The sequence below is a fragment of the Camelus ferus genome, chromosome 6 (assembly GCF_009834535.1).
Source record: "Camelus ferus isolate YT-003-E chromosome 6, BCGSAC_Cfer_1.0, whole genome shotgun sequence".
Taxonomy (NCBI): Eukaryota; Metazoa; Chordata; class Mammalia; order Artiodactyla; family Camelidae; genus Camelus; species Camelus ferus.
In genome coordinates this window covers 61,614,436-61,635,603 of record NC_045701.1, presented here as the reverse complement: position 1 = coordinate 61,635,603, position 21,168 = coordinate 61,614,436, and the positions used below count along the sequence as shown (strand labels likewise).

The 21,168-nt window shown below is 39.4% G+C and overlaps 1 protein-coding gene across 3 annotated transcripts in view; it reads left to right on the top strand.

The window, feature by feature from the left end:
• PPP2R5E (protein phosphatase 2 regulatory subunit B'epsilon) overlaps positions 1-20,871 on the top strand; it is a 127,839-nt gene extending 106,968 nt beyond the window's left edge. Inside the window, exons 6-14 of one of the 3 annotated variants that reach the window (XM_032482154.1) lie at positions 3,683-3,813; positions 3,957-4,016; positions 5,129-5,237; positions 6,665-6,718; positions 6,822-6,872; positions 8,575-8,694; positions 12,911-13,038; positions 15,071-15,172; positions 20,617-20,871. In XM_032482154.1, the coding sequence (XP_032338045.1) occupies positions 3,683-3,813; positions 3,957-4,016; positions 5,129-5,237; positions 6,665-6,718; positions 6,822-6,872; positions 8,575-8,694; positions 12,911-13,038; positions 15,071-15,172; positions 20,617-20,716 (855 nt within the window). In that variant the 3' untranslated portion in view covers positions 20,717-20,871. Of the gene's footprint in view, positions 1-3,682; positions 3,814-3,956; positions 4,017-5,128; positions 5,238-6,664; positions 6,719-6,821; positions 6,873-8,574; positions 8,695-12,910; positions 13,039-15,070; positions 15,177-20,616 lie in introns of those variants that run through there. The other 2 variants (XM_032482155.1, XM_032482156.1) reach the window with 2 other exon arrangements.
• Positions 20,872-21,168: the final 297 nt, after the last annotated feature.

Genomic DNA, 21,168 nt, shown 5'->3' with positions numbered 1-21,168 from the left:
GCATCTCATGTCCCCAAGACCAGAGACTTACTCATTTATTCCCTCTAGACTTTGATTGTAAATCTGCACGGGATAAGGATCTGGGAGGTCTGCTTTCAAGCAGCCCTCCTGTTTTTAGCTCCTCACACCCTTGCCATCAGATGTATCTGGTGCCTTCAGTTCTTAAGCCTTTTAAGGGTTCTCCAGTATGAATTGGCTGGCTTCTTGTTGGCTTCTCTCCCTGCTGGCAGAATGGAAAAACCCTTAGCAGAGTGGAGAAAGAGGAAACCTAAGACAGTTCCCCCTTGCCATCCACGTTCCTTCTTTGAGAGATGTGCACATTTGTCTAATCTGCTCTCCCACCCTCTCTGACCCATGGATTTCTTCTGGTTTTATTCCTTTACTCCCATTTCAGGGAGTGTTCAAGAGGAGAGAGGTTCAGTCCTCCGTGTCTAACTGGAAGACCCTGACTACCTTTTTCATTTTGTTCTTTTCATTTCGCTGTAATTTATTATGACATTCACGGGAGGTTTCTTTGGCTAAATCACTAGACAGTTCATCTCTTGTCTGTTAGCTTCAGGAAGGTGGGTTTTGTAAACTGGGAGACAGCATGTTGACAGGTCTGTCTTTGCTCTGTAATCTCCTTGGAAACTCTCCAGCTTCTTTTCTTTGACAACAAGTTGCCTGTTATTTTGTAGGGAGCACAGTCTACCTAGGCATGTACAGATACTGGATTATATTTTCATTGCCTTTTTGGTGAATAGTGTTTAGAGTGTATTTATGACCAAGCACACAAATACTACTTTGTTGTGGGGATTGAAGCTCATCCTACTCCCCCTTTTTTTGGCCGAACCACATTGTACCTTTTCTTTTATCTCACACATCATAAAATCATCAAGAGTGTGTTTTATAGAGCAGCAGAAATGTAATTTATACACTGCATTTCATCTTTCTCATAGAATATAGGATATATAACATTTGGGACTTGAAAGCTGACTCCAGTTAGGTGCCTGGTAATACATTTTCTTTGAGGGCCTGATGAAAACATTGGTTAAATAGTTTTTGTTTAATTATTATGTCATCATTCAATCCTAAAATTAACAGTATATGAGCATAGTTGATTCAAGTTTTGCTAATAGCACACCCCCTCAAACCTTCTATGTTAGTTGCAGATTACTCATTAAGGCCTTTTACAACACTTAAAAATAGAAACCAGATAAGAAAGATAGAACTCAAAAGGTTAATTATTTCCATTACCAAGGGAGGGAATGGGTAGTTGAGAGATCCTCTATCATTTTGTGCAGGTAGTGGATAAGAGATACTGAGCCCATGTGGCCTTTTTTGCCCATAGGGCTCAAATCTTTCTTTGTGTCCTTTGGAAATGTATAGTTGAGCTTGCTCATTGCTTTCCTGTGAGCTCCAAAGTTTTTTTCGTGTGTGTAGGTGTGTGCATGCCACCCAACAACAAGGACAATTCCTGGCATGTGTAAATTGATTATTGATTGATCACTTGATTGCATGACTAAGTGGGCAGAGAGAGGCCAGGTATTTTAACGGCGTCTTCTGTTTGGATAGGGTGCTGGTGAAGGTATGTGCTATTGCATCTGCCCTGAACACTTCCCCCACCTCCAGCTCCTAATTTCTTGATGGATGTCACTTCCTATAGAAGCTTCCCCTGATCAACTCCACTTCTCCCAAGTAGAGTGGACATGTCTACTAGGTGTATCTAGTACCCTGAGCCACTTACCATGCTGTTGATTTCCCTGTATCCCTCATCACCCTGGGCTCTGGAAAAGCAGTGTCTGTGTTGCTCATCACTGTATCCCTGACATGTTGCTCAGAGACTGGCTCTTAATAGGCACACATGTTCATTTAAAATGTTCATTTTTTGCTAATTTTTCCTTATGTTTTAGGGTGGCATTGATGATGATGATGTGATGTCTAAGCATGTGCTCTACCACTATAATACCATCCATCCATCCATTCAGAAAATTAATATTTTCTGAATGGATGGATGGACGGATGGTATTATATAGTCACAAATTTTGTCTGTCTCACTGCCTAGTTTTGAAGACTGTCCTTCAATTTGTGCTTGCAATTATTCAAAGAACTACTTTTTTTTTGGTCTGTAACTCTACCTTTGTTCAAAGAAAAGTACCAAACAAAAGTAGATGATTTATTTGATTACTGCCCACCGAGTTATTTTTCTACTGTCAGTCTCAGTGTCATGTCTTAATCACCTGAAATCATGCTTAAGGATGTCTTGATAGCTCTTTTGGTAATTAGGGTGTTCTGCTTTTGTGTGCTGTCTGTATGCCCTTGAAGTGTTTTGCGTATGAAGTCCACACTAGAGCTGTGAGTTCTGTTTTATTGTGATGATAATGAATGTATGAAGAACTCAGTAGAATTCAACCCAGTCTCCAAGTTTGTTCTTCAGCTGGAGGAAACTGGCCATTATTGTTTGGAAAAAAAACAAACAAACCCCAGAGCTTTATTGGGATGCAATTCATATACCATAAAATTCGCCTCTTTAAAGTTTACAATTTAATATTTTTTAATATATTCCATAGAGTTGTGTAACCATCACTGTCATATAATTGCAGAACATTTTGTATCATCTCCCCAAAAACGCCATACTCGTTAGCAGTCACTCCTCATTGTCCTGTCTCTCTGCATTTGCTTGTTCTGGATATTTCATATAAATGGAATCATACAATATGTGGCCTTTTTGTGCCTGGCTTTGTTTACTTAGTATGGTGTTTGAAAGATTCATCCTTGTACTAACATATTTCAGTACTTCATTCTTTTTTTATAGCTTGATAATGTTCCATTGTAGCACACTTTGTATCAGTTGTTGGACATTTTGAAGGTTATTTCCATTTTTTGGCGATGATGAATCATGCTGCAGTGAACATTCATGTACAGATTTTTGTGTTGACATATATTTTCAATCCTGATAAGATGTGACCTTGTAGGATTCAATTATTGACTTTAGATCACAAATGATTGGGAATTAAAAAATGTTACTCATGGATAACATAAGTACGGAAATTGTAAATGTTCATCTCAATTGGTATTTATAAAGTGAGCACACCCACATAATAAGAGCCAGGATCTAGAAAGAGAACATTTGCCAGTATCTTTTTTGGTGTTTGCTTTGGTTTAGGTTATCTAAATTTACTTGCATGCTCTGGTAGAGCTGAAAGCTTATCTTACCTGTGTTTTTGGAACATAAGTTCAGTAGGTAGCTTATGTTCTAGTGGTACACTGGTTGAGGTGATGGACTTTAGGGCCACAGCTGCTTGGGTTCAAATCCTGGCTCTACCACTTATAGCTGAGAGACCATGAGCACGTTACTGAGCATCTCTGTGCCATAATTGCTCATCTGTTGAATGGGGATAAAACAATTCACGGTGTATTACTGTAAGTAAATTGCTTGAAAATTGCTGATAATCATATCAAATGCTGTATGTGTCTTACCTATTATTCTGATTATTGTTATGATTATTGTTGCTTTTGTGTATCTCCTCACTAGAGTATCAGCCCCTTGTCTGACTTATTTGTCACTGTATTCCCAAAGACTAGCACTGTGCCTTTTTTGAGAAAGGAAGGAAGGAAAGGATTTTAAATAATGAGTGGCAAAATTCCTAAATTCTTTCCTGAAACTGCTTGTGACAGCTACACTGTCTTTTATTTACAACAGCTTTTGGAGCTGTTTGACAGCGAAGACCCTCGGGAACGGGACTACTTAAAAACAGTCTTACACAGAATTTATGGCAAGTTTCTTGGTCTTAGAGCATTTATCCGAAAACAGATTAACAATATTTTTCTAAGGTAAGTGGAGGGTGGGGGGAGAAGGAGAAGCAAAGTTGGTGGTTTTATAGAAGTATTAAGTAAACCTCAAATATTGGAATATACTGTTCTGACCATTTCCTTTTCTCTTCCCTTTCTCTCTCTCTCTCTCTCTCTCTTTTTAGGTTTGTTTATGAAACAGAACACTTCAATGGTGTAGCTGAACTGCTGGAAATATTAGGAAGGTAAGCACATTTTTAGCTAGTTGCTAATTTCAGGTGAATATCGTTGTGGAGATTAGGTTTGGGTGGCACAGGGAAATGCTGCCCTAGATCTCTTGCTGTGTGTACAGCAGGGCTCTCTCATTTGTGCTTCTAGCACGTTTTCCAGCTGACTCTACAAGATGCAGTTGCATGTTCCCCTTGTTCCACAATTATGCATTGCTAATTCTTCTGGAATGACTGAAAAAGCTAACAGTCTATTCCTTACTGTAGAGCCAAGGCATCTAATTGCCGTCAGGCTGGTTTCTCTAAAACGTCTTATTCTTACCAGTTTCTAGGCTCCCTGTCCTCTGCCATATCTTTTGAAAGTAAGTTTGTAATAAATTGGAAAGATTCCTATTTTCAAAGGAACCGTGTCCCCAGGTGTAGTTCTTGGAACAGTTGCTGCCTGGAGTAGTGGAGTGAATCGGAAAGAGCCAGCCGTTGTGTGGGCTTTTACACACAAGGGAGGCTAATGTAACTGGACAATGTGATTTGTGTCTCCTCCTAATAGGAGGGGAGAGAGAAGCTGCACTCAGATGGTTCTCTCGGTGACTCCCCTTGGCTGGGCTTTATATCCAGGGGTGTTCTTGATCTGAGCAGAGATTTCAGGGATGGGAAAGAATGATATCTGGAAGTGGAAAGGGTCATCAGCGAGCAGAGCAAGCCATAATTTGGGGAAGGAAGAGAGGGACGGAAAAATAAAGAGTTGTTGATACAAAAGCTCTTGGGAACCATTTGACTAGATGTAAGAGCTCAGGAGCCTTTGCTGGGAGATCTTAAGCAAATTTCCTTCTTTTAAATTTCCTTCCTATTTAAATATGTGCTTTAAAAAAATTAATTCATTTTTAATGGAGTAGTTAGGGATTGAACCCAGGGCCTCATGCATGCTAGGCATGTGCTCTACCACTGAGCTATATCCACCCCCCTTAAATATATTCTTTAAAGCAACTTAGGAGTCTCGAATGTCACTAGGGTGGGTTTTGGGTTGTTCTGTTGAAAACTGACTAAGATTTAATGTGATCTCACAAGAACAGTGTCTCAGTTTAGCTTGTTGTGGTAACATTGCTAACTCATGTCTCTTTCCTTTTCCCTAGTATTATCAATGGCTTTGCTTTACCTCTTAAGGCGGAACACAAACAGTTTCTGGTGAAAGTGTTGATCCCTTTACACACTGTCAGGAGCTTATCACTCTTCCATGCCCAGGTAGAATTTTATACTACTACTTTTGGAAGCAAAATAAAGTTCGTAAACCCAGTGTTATACTGATATAGTTATTTACTTAACTTAAACAAAAGGTTTGTTGAAGTTTAAAATAGTCCCCAAGTCAAATTAAAATGTGTTTATACTTTTCTGTGTTTACGAGAATCATGGGGCTATTTTTGAATTGGGAGGAGCATTCATTCGTTTAATCATCTCATTTTACAGAGAACTTAGATACTTGCCCAAGTTCAAACAAGTACATATTCAACATGTTGCATGTAATAAAATTTATGGGCTTTTTGGATTTAGACCTTCGGACATGTGTAATCATTTTGGAATGATCTTAGATCTTTTGTCTTATCCTCATTTTGCATTAGACTAACCTTGCCCTTTGCCCCCTCTTCTGGTTCATTCACCATTCCTTTCGCACTTTCTATGTGCAAATAAACACTCTCACAAGTAAACAAATCAATATTTTCACTTATTTTTATTTTTAGCCTCCATTACTTCAAAAAGCATACCCTGTCTTGTCCCCACTCTCATTTCCCTGCTAACACAGCCTTGCATGGTAAGCATGTCACCAGCGGGTAGATAAATGACCTAGTGGCGTTTTAATTTTAGCATTTCAAACCTCTGACTCCCTCTCCTCCCCCTCCCCCCACTGGGAATGTTTTGATTTTGCTTCAAAGTGTAACACATTTTTCTGAGTGCTGATCCTCTTTAAATGTGAAGTTCTGTGTTTCGAGGAAAAATTAGCCCATATGCTTGTAATTTAGAACACCATCAAAATGTTGTTTCGCAAGAGTGGATTTCTTGTCCAAGAATCTTTACGAGCCCTTTTGCAGATCTTGCCTCCAGTTTTTTAAATAGGCAATCATCCTTTATGATGATTTAAAACAATTCTTTACCTCAGTAAGTTAGCATCAGACGTAGAACTCTGTTTGTCCAGGTTCTAACTGTGGCAGGTACAACCCTCTACTCTATCTCTTCATGAAACGGCTTTGGTTTGCATGTGCCATTTCAGGCAGTGGGCAGTGTCTACTTGTCATTTAGGACTCTTTTGGAACCACAGTAAAACCCAGTACTGTCGACGTTCTGGCAAAGAGAAAAGAAACCTATGAGATGTAACTCAAAACTATGTGCAGATGAGAAACTTTCAGAATATACTGGATGTGATATTTTACCTCTGCTTTTCATTAGCTGGATACTTCATGTCCCAATATTCTTTAAAAAATTTTTTCCTTGCAGCCTTGTTAGTGTCAATCTTTGGCTTTAAAAGATAGTTTTGCAATTTGCTTTAATACGTATTTTATTTTTAAATGAATTGAATGTGAAGTTATTAAAACTTTTTAGGGAGTTTTAATAATACGTCTCTGAGCCCCTGATGTATAGAATCTCCAACTGTGTCTCCCGTTTGCTTGTTTCTCCAGCTGGCATATTGCATAGTACAGTTTCTGGAGAAAGATCCTTCACTCACAGAACCAGTAAGTGTTTTTCCCATAATTTCAGAAAACTTTAGAACGACCCCTGTTCATGGAGTACATGAGGAAAATTAAGTGCAATTTGTTTTTCTTCTTTTCATTTTAGGTTATTAGGGGGTTAATGAAATTTTGGCCCAAAACATGTAGTCAAAAAGAGGTGAGTGTTCAATGTCAGTGTGTTAGTAGCTTCCTAGAGCACTGCGATAATCAGCACGTGTAAGAATGCATTATCCGCTCTCATCTTCATTACAGCTCTGTAAGTCAGGACTCTAACTAGTCTCATTTTACTAGTTAGGAAGTTGATATTTAGAGAGGTGAAGTTGCCTGCCCAGGTAGACTAAAGATAGGTGATTAGGCTAGAACCTGCCTCCCTGATTCCTAACCCTGGGCTTTTATCCTGTGCTGCTCAGCCCTAGGTTAGCCCAAGGCAGACCCCAGTCATGTGTCCTACTGTCAAGCTCCATTGATGTCCCCTTCTTAGTGACACTTGCATCGTGTGGAGGTTTTGCTGTCACTATTGATAGACAGCCTTCCCAAATACCCACTTTATAGCGTCATGTAGATGGGATCTTACTATGTACAATCTTAAAATACATTACAGTCATTTCATTTCAGCTGTTCACAAGTGGCCCTGGGAATCTCTGACGTCCAGTCATTTGTACTTTTGCCAAGACCTAACCCGGCATGTGCCGTGTGAGGTGGTTGTGGCGGAGTGAGTCTCTTAGCTTCGAAGTGAGCCTAGCTGGGCACCAGATCTGTCCCCACTTTTCTGAAAGGTTAGGAACCATATGGAAAGTGGCCCAGAAAAAAAGCTGAGCTGTTAGTTTTACATTTGGCAATTATTTGGGAAGAACTTCAGTGTGTTCCTTAACAAATGGCAAGGGTCTACTATATTTTGCTTTTAACAGAAACACCTTCCTTCTCAAATCAGCTTCAATTCTCCAAAACCGTCCTTTACACAATTTCAGAAAATCATCTCATTTCTTAATGCGTGCTAGGTAAGATTACACTATGCATTGCTACTCAGTTGCATCTCAGGATATGAAAACATTGTCCTTTTTCGTATTTTAATCGCATACTTATTTTTTTCTAATTATCTTTTCATGCCTAAATAGGAAAATGGTTTATATTTTTCTGTCAGTTTTTCATTATATTTAAAACAATTGACTACACTATTGATTTGGCTCCATTGGGATCTAAAAGCTGTATTTTGAGGCACGTGGTGCTGAGGCCATGAGATTCTTTGTGCTCTGTAGTGAGCAAGTGTGTGCATGTGTACGGATGTGGGGATGTGGAGAGGGAGTCAGCGTGTGCTGAAGGGTTTAAAGTGACACCTGTGTGTGGATGAATCTGCTCATCTGTGTCTGTCTGACTTTGTGTGTAACTGGTGTCTCCTAGAGGAGCACCTGGTACATAGCAAGGGCTGTAATATAAATGTTTGGCAGATAGTCACACGTGCCTCTGTGGACTTTGTGCCTCCATGCAGGAGGGCCACTTGCCCACTGTTTAAAAAATACGAGGGAGGGGAGGAGCGCCCCACAGGGCCAGTCCCGTTTCCCAGGGGCACTGCTTCGGTGTGTAAGTGCCCCTTGTTCTGTGTAGTAGATGTAGCACATACTTTTCCCAAAGTAAATGGAATCATATTTTCAGTTCTGTAGGGAATTTGTTCTTAACAAGTACCCTCTGGTGAAGTCGTGAAATGAACATTTAACATAAGTTAAATCTTGATTTGTTCATGTTTGGTTTTATGTATGTATTTTTATTATATTAAAACAGTGTAAAACTCTCATGAATCCTCATCGTCTGTATGGGGTTTTTGATGGAGCATCTGACACTTTGTGTTTCGCATGTCCTTCCAGGTCATGTTTCTTGGCGAGCTGGAAGAAATACTGGATGTGATTGAACCTTCACAATTTGTTAAAATCCAAGAACCTTTGTTTAAACAAATTGCCAAGTGTGTATCTAGCCCCCATTTTCAGGTTGGTAATAAAGAGGGCAGGAGCTGGAGTGGCTTATACAACATGTATTATTTTGGTAAAGTTTTATTTGTATTGAAAGAGATACAGTGGACACGACCTACCTGCTGTTTTTGCTTACTGTGTTTTCACATGCTGATGATACATTTGATGATACCCACCTTCATCTTGAGCACCTGCTACAGTGACAGCCACCCTGCTGGTGCTTTCTGTCCAGTAACTTGACTTCTCATCACCACTCTGCGAGGAGGGCGTTTTGATTTTTACAGATGTCGACACTGCCAGTCAAACTGGTAGAATAACTTGTCTCAAGTAAAAGTGCTGAATGAGAGGTGGAGTGGTAGGGCCCCTACAGTGTGGAAGACAGAAAGCTAAATAAAGCTTCACTGAAAAAGAGAGCACTCGTATCTGTACTGTGCTAGGTGCTCTACATAAGTTATTCCAAAACTTCAAATTATCCTATGAGGCTTTCCCTCAACTTTCTAGATGAGAGAAATGAGGCTCAGAGGATGATTTGCTCAGGGTCCCAAGTAAGTGGGAAGTGGAGTCAGTAAGGGTTGTAGCTTTGTAGCTGCTTGTGAGAGCCGGTGACCTTCCTGTGGCGCCACTCTGCCTCCTGGTGGCCACTCGGGGAGAACGCAGGGAAGGCGAGCCTGGGCAACTCTTCTCTCAGGTGGGGCCGTTTTAGTAGTGTTGCAGGACCCACCCGGGAGGGAAGAGGATGATCTGGGTTGAAATACAGTAGGTTTTGTACTTTGGCTGTCTCACCAAAGGTCCAGATCACAGGCCTAGAGAATCGACTCTTTATGTACTGCCTGTGGGGTTGAAGAGCTTGTTCAGGCTGAGGTTGGCAGCCCAGAACCCACTGCCGACATGGTGGACTTGACGGTGGACTTCTCCCCTGTGTCGTTGTCCTGCATACTCAGAGACAGTGGCTGTAGTTGCTGTTTTAATTTTGGGCCTGAAGATATCTTAGTATGTTAAGTCAGTGATCTTATGACAACCTTGCAAATGTACCACAACCAAAAAAGTAGAAAACCTTGCAAACGTGCCCCACCAAAAGAGTAGAAACCGTTACATTAACCATTACATTCAGATGATGTAACCCACGTCTAGATTTTTAAAAATGCAGGATGCTATGTAGATGTTTTTCATATTACATGTGGCCTGTGGTGCTCAAATTTCTGGATTGTTTGTTTTTCAGTTTTTATCAGGATGTTTGGTATAATGAGGTCAAAGAGCAATAATCTCTTTCAAAATGAGTAACACTGGGAAGCCTTAAATGATGCCCAGAAGCTTAGAAATGAGACAAAGTGTTTTGATCGGCTGGGGCCACTCTAACAAGGTAGCACAGGCTGGGCAGCTTACAAACAGCAGAAGTCCCTTCTCGCAGCTCCGCAGGCTGGCAGTCCGGGGACAGGGAGGCAGCGTGGGGAAGCGGAGGGCCGTCTCCGGGGTCGGAGACCTCATGTGTCTTCACGTGGCAGAGGGGCTGGGGAGCTCTCGGGCGTCTCTTTTAAAAGGCACTAAATCCCATCATGTTTGGAGGTTAGGATCTCAATGTAGGAGTTTTGTGGGGAGACATAAACATTCAGGCGATAGCAGGCTTCCAGAACAAAACACCACAGACGGCGTGTCTTAAAGGACAGGAGTTGATTTCTTGCAGTTCTGGAGGCTGGGAGTCTGAGATCGGAGAGACCAGGGTGCCAGCGTGCTCTGCCTCTGGGAGGGCTTTTTCTGGCTCACGCATCTCACTGTCCTTACGTGGCCTTTCCTTGCTGCAGGTGTGAGGAAAGAGAAGGAAATCTCTCTCTACCTCTTTGTCTAAGGCCACCTAGCATATCAGATTAGGACCCCACCCTCATGACCTCATTTAACCTTAATTACCTCCTATCTCCAAATACAGTCACACTGGAGGTTAGGACTTCTGCATGTGAATTTCGAGGGACGGGGAGGGTGGACACAATTCAGTCCATAGCAGAAAGGAAAAAGAAGTTTAAGTTATTGGACAGAAGTAAAACTGAGAACAAAAGAAAGGAGGAGAGTAGAGAGGTTCTTTATTCATGCATGTGTTCATTGGTTCACCCCGTAAACGTTTATCTGTGCCACTCCGTGTAGTCAGATGCCGCTCACTACTTGCCCCAGGTGTGGCATTGGGTTATAAGGTTGTGAGCCAGAAACGCTGTGACTGTGTGTGCAGGAGAACATGGGGTCCCAGGGAGGTAGTGGTCTGTCTTACTGTCAGACATGCTCATTTTTACTCTGCATAAACAATACTTTTCCTCTTGAAGGGGCTTTGCTGGATACTGACTTTCTTTCTGTAAGTGATTTTACATGTTGATAAATAGATACATAGAGATTAGGATACTTGTTAGCATTGAGTAGCAGGTAAATGTTAGACCCATTGCTGGAGAAGCCTGGGGTCCCTCCTCCTTAACTAGCATCCTCCTGTGGGCTCTTTAAAACTTTCTCCGGTCGGTTGTAAGTTTCAGAACAGCTTCATTCCCATTCCTCCTCTCTTGGCCCTTTTCTTGCCTTGTGCTCTACCTGCCTCAGCCCACTTGTGCTTCGTGGTTTCTAGACACATTGTCCACGTTGACACCTCTGCCCTCCTTTCCTGTAGTTCCCTCAGTGCGGAATGCCCTTTGCTTCATCTCTTCATCCTTCAAAGCCCAGCCTAGACACTCCTGCCTGGGGGACGTTCTGCCACTCTTCCTCTCCCCCAGGTCATCGGGACTGTTCTTTCTCCTGTTTCATCTGGCGTTTTAGTTCTATATCTGATGCATTTGTCACAGTTTACATTGGAATGGGGATGGTGGAACCCCCCTTCCCTACCAGCACATGAGCTTTGTAGGGATAGTAGAGGGAAGAGACTCTGAGCAGGGACTGGGGGGGTCTGCCACTTACTAGCCATGTGACCTTGAGGCAGTGCTTATCTCCTCTGAGCCTCAGTTTCCTCATTTGCAAAGTAGAAATAATGGTACCTACTCTGTGTGTTGATTGTGAGGATTAAATGAGCTAATATGTATATGAAACACTTAACACAGCACCTGGCATATAGTAAACATTCAATAATGATGAATGATTTTCTCTGTACTCTCAGCATCTGGTACCTTAATTTTTTTTTTTTAATCAAATTGAATAATGTAAATGAAAAGGATCTCATTTCTCGGAGTCTGTTTGTAGGTACAGCTTGTACTGTTTTACTAAGTTAACTGCATGTAAGTTAAATTTAAATTTTTTAAATTAAAACATAATTTCTTAATCTGTATGAATGAAAGAAGCTATTCTTTTTCCCCTATGACCAGTCTTTTTAGAGATTTTAGGGGTTTTTTTGAGATTTTGGTTTATTTGAATTATTATTACTTTAGATTACTATTTACATTTTTTTTAGTCATTCTTTTGAATTCAGTCAGTTGATAAATGTGGCAGCCAGAAAAAAGGGGCCTGAGATAGCAAGCAGATGTATGTACAGCCAGCGTCCCTGAGTCCAAAACTGAGTCCTCCAAGCTTACCCAGTTCAAAGGAAGGGACCAGAAAGGAACTCTGGAAAGAGTGGGCACTAGACTGAAGTCCCTACTTTTGTCATTTACTAGCAGTATGACTTTGGCCAGATTACCCATCTCACTGATCCTCATTCCCCTCATCTGCACACTGGTCCCTGCTCTTTGGATGGTGGTAAGGATGACACATGCTGCCCGCAGGGCAGGCGCAGTGCCTGGCCCTAGGAGGTGCTTAGCAGATGTGACTGCTCTGCAGGGATGGGCAACTGGGTTTTCTTCAGCAGCTGTTGACGGAATGCCAGCCATGTGCTGGGCCCTGTGGTTGATCTGAAGTGTGTGGGATGAAAGAGGTGAGCCAGGAAGGGAATTAAAGTGACGGGGAAACCAGCGTGGCATGGAGAAATAGGGGAAAGGTGTTCGGAGCTCGGGAACAACATCGGGAAAAGTGTCAGATCAGATGAAAGGGCCAGTGCGTGTTAAAGGAGAATATAAATAAATTGGTTGGAAAACTTCTTTCTCTTCCCCAAATTGATGAACCGTTTGGGAACTTTCTGAAAGATTTTAAACCCACAAAAATCTAAAATGTGATTAATATTTAGTTTTACACTTTTGATTGATATTAAAATAGTCTGGATATACTTTGGTTTGAAGAGATTGTAATTTTGTTTTATCTTAGTCTTTTCCTCTCTTAACATTTTCTTTTTCTTTTCTCAAAGGTGGCAGAAAGGGCACTCTATTATTGGAATAATGAATACATCATGAGTTTGATAGAAGAAAACTCTAATGTCATCCTTCCCATCATGTTTTCCAGTCTTTATAGGATTTCAAAAGAACATTGGAATCCGTAGGTTTTCACAGTTTGTTCGTTCGTTTCTTCGTTCGTTCCTTCCTTCCTCCCTCACCCCCTCCCTTCCTCCCTCCCTTTCTCCCTTCCACCCTCCTTCCCTCCTTCCTTCTTTTCCTCTATTTTGGCTTCTCTTCCTCCCTCCTCCTCTTTTGCTTAATAAAATGTCTTGAGTGTATGCTGTGTGTCAGACGTTGTGCTTGTTGCTGAAGATAAGTATGTGAAAAGTTAAAATCCCTACCTTTTAGAAATTCCCTGACTGTTTGGGGAGACCCACAGTTAAACCAATATTTTATGAAACAGTATTTTAAGTGCTGTTATGTTTCCTTGTCTGTTTACTTGAGGGCTTCCTGATCCGTCTGTGCATGTAGCTGAGCTACTTTGGGGATGCTCTGGATCAGGAGGAGAAGTTTGTGGATATTTTGGAGCGATGATACTCAGACTGAATTTGAAAAAAATCTGGCAGGTGCATGGGAGAGGGGTGTCCATTCAGATAGTGGGTCTATCCAGTACATGAAAAGGCACAAAAAGGTAAAAAGCACCTGTCATGTTCTGAGACCTGTGAATTTGGGAGGGCTGAAGCACAAGATTGTTTGAGGGAGGTTGCTGGAAGATTGGGTTAGAAAGTGGAGTGGGGCACACAGGAGTCTTCACCAAGTGGATGCTAAGGAGACATGAAAGAGGTGCAGGAAGGGAAGTTGTCTGAACTGGCGTGCATTTTGGCAAGCGTTTCTTAAAAACCAGCTCAGTCAATTATATGTGTTCTCTAGGGGGGTGGGAAATAGTTTAAAATGTTCAAAGAGAAGTTTATCATCTCGTCTTATAAAAGTTACAGCATTCTGTATTTGAATGGCTTTACATATTTCTCTAAGAAAGAGAAAGAAAATTTAATGTGGCATTAAAAATTAGATATAATCCAGTATATTCATAGTATGTTTGTCTAAAAGTTTTGCCTACAACTATAATATACCATCTTTCCCACTTTTCAAAAATGTTAAAGTTTATTACTAAAATTCATAAAAAAATAAGAGCTGGCAGACAGTGAAGTCTCATTATGTAGTCTCTGGAGACCCTCGAGAGTGGTTCTGGCAAGTGTCTGTAACTGCTTGGTAGACTGGCTCTTCGCCATCACTGCCCATCGTATTTGCAAAGGGAGGTAATTAGGTTTATTTATTCATTCTTTCATTCATTCATTCAAGTGGTGGACCTGGGGATTGAACCCAGGATCTCGCGCATGCTAAGCATGTGCTCTACCACTGAGCTATACCCTCCCCACCCTGGGAAATGCTATTTAGACTCCAGTCTGAAGACACCAAGCCCATAAGGGCAGAGTCCTCACGTTGCCAAGAGCTTATTCTTCCCCTTGAGAAGCATAGACTGCCTTTGGCTCTTCAGCTGTATAGTATTCCACAGCTAATCACAGCCACCACCAGGTTGCCAGCCTTACCAGCTGATGTGTTGGGTCAGCAGGGGGACTGAGCAAGAGTGGGTGGACCGATGCAAATCACAACTGAAAGTGTAACTCATGTTAAACTGCCCAACTTAAGGGGCTTGGTATCAACTTCGAATATGAATTGTGTAGATGTAACATTGGTTACCATAGAAATAGCCTTTGATTTTGATGAATTATGTATATTACCACTTTAAAAATGAAATTCTATGCAAATTCAGGTCTTGAAGGTTGGTCCTACCACAGGTGCTGACTTTTAGGGTGAAGGTGCTTTATTTTTATACTTGCCTTTTTATTAAATGAAGTTACCAAGTGCCCACTGGCAAGTCTGTTCTGGGCACCAATAATTAGAGGGGCAAAATTAGATTTTCTTTTTCTAATCCTGCCAACCCCTTAGAAAGATATCTTGCCTTAAGAATGGTACTCTCTTGATGTGGAAATGAGTTGTAGGTCATGAACTAAAAAGGGAGGGAGACCGTGCAACACGAGGGACTCTTTCAGACACAGCCATGCGTCCATTTTCTTCAGGCAGCATCCTGTTATGTAAGACCAACCAACACGTTCTCTTCTCTCTGCTTCCAGGGCCATCGTGGCGTTAGTGTACAATGTGTTGAAGGCATTTATGGAAATGAACAGCACCATGTTCGATGAGCTGACGGCCACATACAAGTCAGATCGTCAGCGGTAACTTTTTAAAGCTTTTTTGTCAGACATGTCTAAAACTCTTGAGTTCTTTCCCCACTCTTTGCTGAACTTGCCTAATTGTATCTGAAAGCATAAGCAGCACAATTTTATTTATTTACGTATTCGTTTTCCCGTGCTCATTTGCTGTATCTTTATTAGTGTGCTCCTGGGTAACGAAGTGTCGTTTTGCAAAAGGCCGTGTTCCTTCTTCCGTTTGAAGATGATGATGATGATGATGATGATGGTGATGATGATGATGATGATGGTGATGATGGTGATGGTGATGGTGATGATGATGATGATAATGATGATGATGATGGTGGTAATGTGTCTCTTCTGCCTCAGGGTTAAGAGCCTGGCACGTAACTGATATTTCAGACCCACTTAAGGGGGCTATCAGGTAGTTTGCCATCTGGATCTGCTCCCCTCCTGAACTAGCACAGGGCTGATTAGTACTTCACTCCAGCAGCAAGAGAGAGATGAGGCACCATTTTTGTTTAGCTCTTTGGCCCAGAACTTACTTTCTGCACTACAGCCCAGCAAATATTCCTTGTGACTTAAGGGGCAGTAAAAAGAACAGGGAGGTGAAGAGTCTGATATTATGCAAATCTTTTTTTTATAACATGGTGAAGAGATTTTTATTTTCAGCAAATATTTAGCAAAGCAAAAACATTTCTTAAAGAAATCTACCAGTTTCCTTTTTTCTATTTTCTCCTCCTTTATTTTGCTATTTCTCTCTTTTCTCTTTTCTCCATAGTTAGATAAAGAGAAAACATCTCTTTTAAGTAATTATTTTAAAATACCAATCAAATGAATGATTTGGTAATTTTTTTTTAATTAACAAGTTTATTCTAGGAAGAGCAACTCATTGAGAGAGAAAACCATTTAAAAATTTGCATATATGTACTGTTCATCATTTCTAAGAAAAAAATTTAGAGCTTTAGCTTTTTAAACTTACATAGTTATCAAAGGAATAAAGCCAGCCACAAAATAAGAATCAACAGAATGCAGTAATCCAATTATAAAGGACAGTCAAATGTGCTTACCCATATTCAAGAAATCAATCATCTAAGTTATAAATAATAAGTTCACTTATGCCCCCTTTTTTAGATTCCACGTGTAAGTGATGTCATATGGCATTTTTCTTTCTCTTTCTGGCTTACTTCACTTAGAATGATGATCTCCCGGTCCATCAGTGTTGCTGCAAATGGCGTTATTTTATTCTTTTTTATGGCCAAGTAGTATTCCATTATAAATATACCACATCTTCTGTATCTAGTCATCTACTGATGGATATTTGGGTTGTTTCCAGTGCAAATCTTGAAATGTTTAAGATCAAGAGGGAATAGAAACCAGCAGAACTTTGTATAATAAATGCTTCTGGCTTAGTAAGTCTCTTTTCCTTTTCCTTTTCCTTTTCCTCCCCTCCTCCTCTCCTCTCTTCTCTTCTCTTTCTAAAAAGACAGAATTTTATGTCACTGTCATGTAATAGTCCAAAGAGAATGCTCCAGGTCACTTAGGTACCCAGGTTCTTTCTATTTTGTCGTCTCCTATGGTGTTTTCCTTATCTGCAAGGTTGAAGTTGGGTTGCAGGCAATTCTAGCTCTAGAGAAAGGAGAAGACCTTGGAGGAGCACGTATGTAATATTTTAATGACTGAGCCTGAAGTTATACACATCATTTCTTATTTTTTTCTTTCCTTTTTTTTTTTTTTGGCATTCTTTTTTATTGAAGTATATAGTCAGTTTACTGTGTTGTGTCTGTTTCTGATTGTACACATCATTTCTGCTTATAGCCTTGTGGTGAGAAATTAGTCACTGGACAGGCTGGGAGTTAGTAAGCCTTTCTTGATTTCATTTACATGATCCTTGAATTTTGTTATTTCTTGTTCAATATGTCCAGCTTTCCAAAAGAAGTTGTTCTAGTGCATTAGGGCGGCTACAACAAAGTACCACATTATGGATATTTTAGTGGTACTTTATAAACAACAAAAATGTATGGCTCACAGTTCCAGACTCTGGAAGTCTGAGAACATGGTGCCAGTGAGGTAGGATGAGGGTGCTCTTTCTGGTTCTTACTGGTGCCTTCTCACTACGTCCTCACAGGGTGGAAGGGGCAGGGGATCCCTGCGGGCTCTCTTTCATAAGAGCACTGATCCCATTCACGAGGGCTCCACCCTCATGACCTAATCGTCTCCCAAAGGCCCCACCTACTAACACCGTCATCTTTTGATGGGGTTAGGATTTCAACACATGAATTTTGGGGGCACATAAATATTCAGACCCTGGCTGGACTTTCATCTACCGTGAAAGTCCATGTTTCATGTACTCTGGAGAGCTTGTTAATAGTTGAATGTCTGGTTTGGCTTTTCTCATCCAGAAGCAAATGTCAGCTTTGTGTATAATGTAAAACCATAGTCTTTCGAGGATCCCGGAGTGCTCATATTCAGAACCTTGCTGAACCTCCTGAGCAAAACTACTTGTGATTCTCTTGTATCTTTGCCTGATTTTTAATGTGTTACTTGCATTTTGGATGAAAAGAGCAATGAGAGGAAAGGTTTGGTGGCAGAGAACAAAGGACCATCAAAGTGATTTTTTTTTTCAATTATCAGGATGTGGTATATTGAAAAGCAACTTAATTATGGAATATGGCAAGTATTTAACAGTAGACAGAAGAGACTGAAAATTTTTTCTACCATATTGAAATAAATATCAGTTATTGAATATGTTGTACCACACTTGGAATTTAAAGAACTTTTAATTTACTAAATTTATCATATCATTATGCAAATGTTTAAATTTATAATACTATCATTATTAAATTTATAATAGTATCATTAAATTTGTAATAACCCTCCAAGTTCCAAACTTAAAATCTTGTAAAAATATTATTTAAGTAAAGGAGGTACTGGGCACGTTTTCATATTGTAACGTATCATTAAAGACTGCATTGTACGTAATATCCTTTACAGCAACTGAAAACCCATTTTTATTGTTCTAGTTAAATACAGATCATATATGTAGAACCCCATTAAGACTATTAAAGACCTTACTTCTAAAATGCTCAAAATGATTAAAGAAAGAATAGGGACTTACTTGGTATTGTCCAAGAAGAACTGAAAGGAGGACTTCACTTCTGGAAGGCAAGAAATTAGTCCTTGTTTCAGTTCCGATCAGCTTTTTTTTTTTTTTTTTTTTTTTTTTTGAGTATTACAAATCTGAAAATGGTGGGTGGAATAAGTAACTAACACATATGCCAGCAGTGGTGCTCTGTGACACTGAAATTGGAAGAGAGTTTGACATCACCCCTAGGATGACAATGTGGTGAAGTTTTAAATTGCCACCTACAGGGAGAGAGAAAAGTGGGAAAGGATGGGGGTGACAGTAGCTATATCAGAAATATTTAGGATTCTTGAAGATAAAGTTGTCAGTATGAACGATGTATGATAACTCAGCAAAAAGTTCACCTGGAAGAAAAGCCCCGCAGGACAGACTGTATCGAATGCTGTGTAACTCTTCATCTTCATCAAAGACTCGAGTGAAACGCTTCAGGAACAAGATGATGTATACTTTAATCATGTCAGCACTTAATTTAAGTCTGTAAATTAGGGCCTAAAGAACCTAACATATGTTTAAGCTGGTTTTTTTTTGAATAAAGTCCCTAAGCCCTTGCTTACCATCTTCCTCCTTCTCCAGATAAAAAGGTCACATGCATTGAAATGCAGCAGGATCTGTAGAATTCACTCAAATGTACTTAAATCTGTATTCTATGATAACATTTATTTAGACCTAATATTATCCCCAAACTGTACTGAGAAACCAGAATCGATAATTTACCAAACAGCTTGCTTTACAGTTAAGACTCTCAAATTCATAGTGCTTGGAGAAGTATCTAATTATCTGATCTTATCTCTATTGCCCTATTAATAAAATTTTTTGCCCTATTAATAAAAATGATTAAATAGGAAATTGTTTTAAAAACTATTATGCCCACTGAAATTTGTATTGTGCAGATTTTGTGTGAGCTAGTTAAAACTAGTTGTACTAAACAAGGCTTAAATTAACAAAATAATAAAATGATAATGTTAATTACTATATTATATAATTAAATATTCCCTCAATACTCCAGGGGATTGAAAATGTAAAATTCCTTAGATATTTCTAGAGATGTTTTGGAGGAGGATGAAGATTAATTTCTGTTGCTATAGATATCAGTATAACTTAAAAAATTGGTGATGACATAAAAAATATGAGGCAGTGGAATTATACACAAACTTCACATAACCTATGTGGATTTCCTTCCTTGAGTAAACACTGCACTGTTACTGAAGTTAAATTCTTAGTAAGTGAACTAACAGAAGGACCATATCCATCATGCCTGGCGTAGCAGAGCCCCTGTTTTCAGGAATTATCTGAATTTATGGATTCACAAATGTTACCTGGATCTACCGTTTACTAGTTCATCAGAACATGAGAAAACTAGGGACACAGTGCAATGAATTATTTTTAATAAAAGTGACTTTATTTAACTTACAGTATAGCCACATATCCTGGATTGTATACTTACTACTTTATTGTTGTTAAAATTAACATCCATTCTTTTAAAAAAATATATAGCCATCTAAAAATGTCCTTGGCAAAATAAAGTTTGTTTACCCTATTTTGGACATCCAAGTTTTTGGTAAATTTTACCCAACAGTGAACTCTGGAAAGTCTGGAAATCACTAGTCAAACTGATACTGAGCCAAATTTGAAGGCTTGGAATCGTAAAAATGTAATACATAAAGATATCAACAAAGTTCTACCCGGTATTAAAACTGAAATCATGGAAGAAAGAATAGTTAATTTGTCTGAGCATATAGGTATAAAATAAGTTAATAATTTGGATTTTCTGGTTTCCTATACACAATTTAGGAAAAAAGTGGATACTAAAAGAAAAAGTATTTTTTTTTTTTTTGATCTACTGTGTTCTCTGTCTCAGTGTCATCTCTAGCATCCCTTTGGAGAAACTATTTGGGAACAAAGAGAAAATTAGATTTGAACTAGACCCCCCCCCCCAAGTGAAAATTACTCATGTGCTGTTGGTTTTAGGATAACAGATATGTATAAATGATCCTCATATGTGTTTCTCAGTAATTTTGAAGTCTATTTTCTTTATTAAACTAAATGTTAAGGAATACCAATGTGAAATATTAAAATATTCTTGTCATCTCCTACTCTGTTCATTAATACTACTTTTGTGTCTATATAAATGTCAAGGAAAAAAAAAAAAAGAGCAAGAGAGAAAAAACCAAAAAAGAAAAAACACCCACAAGCTTAATGCCAAACTTTTCAAAGACCCTTTAAAACCATACATGGGGAAAAGTATGTCAAAGGGGCAGTTATTGTTAGATAATCTCCTTAAACTTTCTCAGTTGTTTACCCTGTCTTCTATTTTTTTCCCCAGTGAGAAAAAGAAGGAAAAGGAGCGTGAAGAATTGTGGAAAAAACTGGAGGATCTGGAGTTAAAGAGAGGTCTTAGACGTGATGGGATAATTCCAACTTAACAAGAATAATGACAACAACATTACTAACCTGTGGAGTCACACATTTATGTAGTAGAAGATGGAGCAACAGTTTTCTGTATTGTGCAACTTTTCAGTAGATTTCACATTTGTTTCATTATTACAACAGCACTGTATATACCTGTCTCTAAGTAAAGAAAAAAAGAATAAGGACTTCAATCCAAAGTTTGGACAGTAGATGGACTTCTCAGAACTTGGCAAACATAATCATTGTTCTAACCCTCTTTAAAAAAAAAAAAAAAGCAGTCTTCAGAGATCTGTCGATGAAATTGCTGTGTTAAAATTCCATTATCAGGAGTTCCTTATTTATCATTAGCAGAGAGTATGAAACAGTTTTCAAATGTGAAAATCTTAAATTTAGCTTGTCTTTCTGCTAAGCTGTTAAATGTATTTATAGTAAAGAAAGAAAAAAAAGACTGTCATTTCCTTATCAG